At 49.3% G+C, this 6,000-nt stretch overlaps 1 protein-coding gene across 1 annotated transcript in view; it reads right to left on the reverse strand.

Annotated features, from left to right (window-relative positions):
* The window catches only part of LOC140739101 (tyrosine-protein kinase ITK/TSK-like), a 29,065-nt gene extending 25,033 nt beyond the window's left edge, over positions 1–4,032 (reverse strand). The window contains exons 1-3 of the mRNA XM_073067058.1: positions 3,957–4,032; positions 1,639–1,772; positions 34–108 (exon numbers count right to left, since the gene is read on the reverse strand). Of these exons, the coding sequence (XP_072923159.1) occupies positions 34–108; positions 1,639–1,772; positions 3,957–4,018 (271 nt within the window). The 5' untranslated portion in view covers positions 4,019–4,032. The remainder of the gene's footprint in view (positions 1–33; positions 109–1,638; positions 1,773–3,956) is intronic.
* Between the last annotated feature and the right edge of the window lie 1,968 nt (positions 4,033–6,000).

Genomic DNA, 6,000 nt, shown 5'->3' on the forward strand with positions numbered 1-6,000 from the left:
AGGAATGGGTAAGAGCAGAGCACACACACGTACCGTAACTAAATCCTGCTGTGGAGGGGGCTGTTTCTCTCCAGGAAGACACAGGGTACCTCAAGCGTGTGACCAGACCTACAACAAACAAGAACTGAATTAGTCAATATCCAGACGACCAAGACGGTGTCTACTCCTGCCAGGAGGGATTATATGCATTGCCTACTGCAGCAAGAGAGATAGCAATGCCTGGCAACAGAGTAATGTAGCAGTTAGTGTAATGCTTTACAGCACCAGCGATCTGGGTTCAGTTCCTGTCACTGTCTGTAAGGAGTTTGTGTGTTCTCCCCATGACCGCATGCTTTTCCTCCGGGTGCTCTGGTTTCCTCACACATTCCAAAGACGTACGAGTTGGGGTTAGTGGGTTGTGGGCGTGCTATGTTGGGGCTTGAAGCATGGTGACACTTGTGGGCTGCCCCCAGCACAGCCTTGGACTGTCCCAGTTGTTGACAAACAATGCATTTCACTGTGTTTCAATTATATATGTGACAATAAAGATAATCTTTTACCTTTTAAGAATCTTCTCACTTTAATTTATAGAATTCTTTATTCAGGATAATTGTTGAATGTTGTATTTTGTTGCTCGATGCACTCTGACCGACACACCACAGCAAACCCTGATACACGGAAATGATTATGCCCAATAAGTTGATCTTTGATCCTTGAGATTAATTTGTCCAATAGAAGTTGATTTCAGGCTGGGAAGGCGGTGAATGAAACCCCCAGCATTTTCAATGCGAACAGGACCAGGATCTACAGTTTGGGACTGGGAGTCAGGAATATGGCTGTGGAGGGGGTGAGTCGCTGGCCTGATACGGACCAGGAGAGGGGACTGCCCAGGAGGGGCAACTGCACAGGACGGATCACTGCCCAGGATCAGACAAAGCTGCAGAAAGTTGCAAACTCAGTTTCTCCATCATGGACACCAGCCTCCCAGCATCGGGGACATCCCCAAAAAGTGGTGCCCCAAAAAACAGCGTCCATCATTAATGACTCCATCACCCAGGACATCCCCTCTGCCATCAGCGAGGAGTACAGGAGCCTGAAGACACACACTCAACATTTCAGGAACAGCTTCTGCCCCTCTGCCATCAGATTTCTGAATGGACAATCAGCCCACTTACTCCACCACACTATTTTTGTTCCTCTCTTTTTGAACTACTTTAATTTACTTTATATATGTATAAATTTTACTATATAGGTGTGTGTGTGTGTGTGTGTGTGTGTGTGTGTGTGTGTGTGTGTGTGTGTGTGTGTGTGTGTGTGTGTGTGTGTGTGTGTGTGTGTGTGTGTGTGTGTGTGTGTGTGTGTGTGTGTAAATTTTATTGTAATTAACAGTTTTAATTTAATTTAAAACAACAGATTTCACAACATACGTCAGTGATATCAAACCTGATTCTGATTTTTCTGAGGGGGGACCAGATGGTTTCTACAGCACACCAGCCCCGGAGCTCAGCACTACCATCCCCAGCGGAATGGCGGTGGGATAGGGCTGGTATGTGGAGGTATGGGTGGGGGAGGGCCGAGGAACTGACGGTGGGAAGCAGTACTCACTGGGTTCACCCTAACCCAGAGGTTTAGGGTTAGGGTGTCACGTGTGGGACATACCTGCTGCGTTGTGCTGGTGGTAGGTGATAAGCTCTGGAATGGTGTCGAAGATGTGCTTCTCGGCCAGGTAATAGCGTTTGTGGGTGTCCATGATTTCCTTGATGTGGTAATGCTTGACTCCGGCATTGCACTCACTGTCAGGGGTAAAATAAAGAATCATAAACCCCAGAGATTCCGCAGATGCTGGAAATCCAGAGAAACACACACAAAATGCTGGAGGAACTCAGCAACTCGGGCAGATTCTACAGGGAGGAATCAACAGTTGATGATTTGGCCGAGTCCCTTCAATTGGAAAGGAAGAGAGCAGAAACCAGAAATAAAGATTAGATGGATCTTGGGTACAGACATGGTTTGAATTGGGGGGGGGGGGGGGGGGGGTCTTGGGACACGCTCTCCATTCAACATCAGTAAGACCAAGGAATTGATTATGGATTTCAGGAAGGAGAAGTCAAAGGAACAGACACCAGTCGTCGTCCCCCCCCCCCCCCCCCGAGGCCTACCTTACTATGTATTTTTTTCTTTTTTTGCTCCCTTTTTGTACACCTTAAGAAGCGAGATATCGGCTTTTATTGACTGGAAGAATGAACAACACTACATCCTGGAGAATGAGGCCGGGCTCAGGCCTCAATCGCCTTTATACAGGGGTCTGTGGGAGGAGCCACAGGAGCAGTCCAGACAGGTATATGTAGTTCACCACACACCTTATTTGATTAACTTTTTTTACATAGTCTCAAGATTTGGGGGAGTAGATTTAGAGAGGAGATGAGGAGGAACTGCTTTTCCCAGAGGATGGTGAATCTGTGGAATTCTCTGCCCAATGAAACAGTGGAAGTTACCTCAGTAAATACCTTTAAGGCAAGGTTGGGTAGATTTCTGCATAGTAGGAGAATTAAGGGTTTTGGGGAAGGACCAGGCAGGTGGAGATGAGTCCATGGCCAGATCAGCCATGATCTTATTGAATGGTGGAGCAGGCTCGATGGCCGACTCCTGCTCCTATTTCTTATGTTCCTATGTACATGTATTTAGTATTTCATGTTGTAATTTTTAGTTTTTTATTATGCATCTCAATGTTCTGCCATCATTAAAGAACAAACTTCATGAAATATGCCAGTGATATTCAACCTGATTCTGATTCCAGTCCTTCTCAAAGTCAAAGTTAATTTATTATCAAAGATGTAGTTGTGTGATCACTTGAGTTGAGTCGATGTTCTCCGAAGGAGTTGTCCATTGCTAGCTGATGAGCTGTTGGGGTGGATTCCCTTAATGGAGAATGCCCGTGCGTAACTTTGATTAACATGGGGAGCCATCACACAACCCTTAACAGATCAGGGTCAGGGTCCAGTGGCATGGAATGTCAGATGACTGGGGACCCCTCACTGCCGCTGTGATTATCATCATATTCTGCTAGCTCCACCACGTACTTCCTAGAGTTTCACTTTCTTGCTCGGCGTCTGCAGGAGGCCTTAGACAGATCGAGAGAACAGGCAAAGATGTGACAGATGGAATACAGTGTGTGGTCATGCAATGTGGCAGAGTGAATAAAGGCGTAGACTATTTTCTAAATGGGGAGAAGTTTGAAAACTCTGAGCTGCAAAGAGATTTGTGAGTCCTTGTGCAGGATTCCCTGAAGGTTAACTTGTAGATTGAGTCAGTGGTGAGGACGGCAGATGTGATGTTAGCATTCTGTTTGAGCGGATTAGGATATAAAAGCAAGGATTTAATGCTGAGGCTTTATGAGGCATCGCTCGGACCACACTTGCATTGTCAGCAGTTTTGGGCCCCTTATCTAGGAAAGGATGTGCTGACATTGGAGAGGGTCTAGGGGAGATTCACGAGGATTATTCGGGGAATGAAAGGGTTAACATATGAGGAGTGTTTGATGGACCTGAGCCTGAATCTCCTGGAGTTTAGAAGAATGGGGGGGGGGGATCTCATTGAAACCTATCAAATATAGAGAGACTGACAAGTGGATATGGAGAGGATGTTTCCTATAGTAGGTGAGTCTTGAAGCAGAGAGAACAGCCTCAGAAAAGAGGGACATCAAAACTTGCTGGAGTTTAGAAGAATGAGGGGTGATCTCATTGAAACCTATCGGGAAGACAGGTTACAGAGAGAAGGCAGGAAAATGGGATTGAGAGGGATAATAAATCAGCCATGATGGAATGGTGAAGCAGACTCAATGGGCTGAATGGTCTCATTCTGCTCCTATGTCCTATGGTCTTAAGGAATCATCCTTCAAGGGTCTGGTCACCTCGGCATGCGGGGTTACAGTCCCTGCCCGAGAGACAGTGGGTGAACCGCTGGTGCCGTGGCCTCACCTGCTGGCTTTGGTGAACACGGAAACGGTGTACATCCCAGGCTGTCGCGAGTCCCTCACCATGAACGCTCCTTGTTTATCCTGTAACAGAGCAGTCAGATATTCACACAGTCTCTTCCACAGGCTATAGGTGTATGGCTGAGCGAGGTACACCAACACACACTGAGAAGACTGGTATGTCACCAAAGACTCTCACAAATTTTAATAGATGTACCACAGAGAGCATTTTAACTGGGTGCATCTGTACAGGATCAGATAAAGCTGCAGAAAGTTGTAAACTCAGTCAGCTCCATCATAGACACTCGCTTCCCCAGCATCCAGGACACCTTCAAAAGTCGATGACTCAAAAAGATGGCATCCATCAGCAAGGATCCCATCACCCAGGACACGCCCTCTTCTCATCGCTACCATCAAGGAGGAGGTACAGGAGCCTGAAGACCCCTCTTCTCATTGCTACCATCGGGGAGGAGGTACAGGAGCCTGAAGACCCCTCCTCTCATTGCTACCATCAGGGAGGGGGTACAGGAGCCTGAAGACCCCTCCTCTCATTGCTACCATCAGGGAGGAGGTACAGGAGCCTGAAGACCCCTCTTCCCACTGCTACCATCAGGGAGGAGGTACAGGAGTCTGAAGACCCCTCTTCCCATCGCTACCACCAGGGAGGAGGTATAGGAGCCTGAAAACCCCTCCTCTCATTGCTACCATCAAGGAGGAGGTACAGGAGCCTGAAGACCCCTCTTCCCATCGCTACCATCAGGGAGGAGGTACAGGAGCCTGAAGGCCCCTCTTCCCATTGCTACCATCAAGGAGGAGGGACAGGAGCCTGAAGACCCCTCTTCCCATTGCTACCACCAGGGAGGAGGTATAGGAGCTTGAAGACCCCTCCTCTCATTGCTACCATCAGGGAGGAGGTACAGGAGCCTGAAGACCCCTCTTCCCATTGCTACCACCAGGGAGGAGGTATAGGAGCCTGAAGACCCCTCCTCTCATTGCTACCATCAGGGAGGAGGTACAGGAGCCTGAAGACCCCTCTTCCCATTGCTACCACCAGGGAGGAGGTATAGGAGCCTGAAGACCCCTCCTCTCATTGCTACCATCAGGGAGGAGGTACAGGAGCCTGAAGACCCCTCTTCCCATTGCTACCACCAGGGAGGAGGTATAGGAGCCTGAAGACCCCTCCTCTCATTGCTACCATCAGGGAGGAGGTACAGGAGCCTGAAGACCCCTCTTCCCATTGCTACCATCAAGAAGGAGGTACAGGAGCCTGAAGACCCCTCTTCCCATTGCTACCATCAAGAAGGAGGTACAGGAGCCTGAAGACCCCTCTTCCCATCGCTACCATCAGGGAGGAGGTACAGGAGTCTGAAGGCCCCTCTTCCCATTGCTACCATCAAGGAGGAGGGACAGGAGCCTGAAGACCCCTCTTCCCATTGCTACCACCAGGGAGGAGGAATAGGAGCCTGAAGACCCCTCTTCTCATTACTACCATCAAGGAGGAGGTACAGGAGCCTGAAGACCCCTCCTCTCATTACTACCATCAGGGAGGGGGTACAGGAGCCTGAAGACCCCTCCTCTCATTACTACCATCAGGGAGGGGGTACAGGAGCCTGAAGGCCCCTCCTCTCATTACTACCATCAGGGAGGGGGTACAGGAGCCTGAAGGCCCCTCCTCTCATTACTACCATCAGGGAGGGGGTACAGGAGCCTGAAGGCCCCTCCTCTCATTACTACCATCAGGGAGGGGGTACAGGAGCCTGAAGGCCCCTCCTCTCATTACTACCATCAGGGAGGGGGTACAGGAGCCTGAAGGCCCCTCTTCTCATTACTACCATCAGGGAGGGGGTACAGGAGCCTGAAGGCACTCACCCTACATTTCAGGATCAGCTTCTTCCCCCCCCCCCCACCATCAGATTTCTGAATGGACAATGAACCCATGAACACTACCTCACTAACAAGAAAGTCTGCTCGACATCTAAGCAACACACACAAAATGCTGGAGGATCTCAGCAGGCCAGGCAGCATCTGTGGAAAAAAGTACAGTCGAT

This window comes from Hemitrygon akajei, chromosome 15 (genome assembly GCF_048418815.1).
Source record: "Hemitrygon akajei chromosome 15, sHemAka1.3, whole genome shotgun sequence".
NCBI lineage: Eukaryota > Metazoa > Chordata > Chondrichthyes > Myliobatiformes > Dasyatidae > Hemitrygon > Hemitrygon akajei.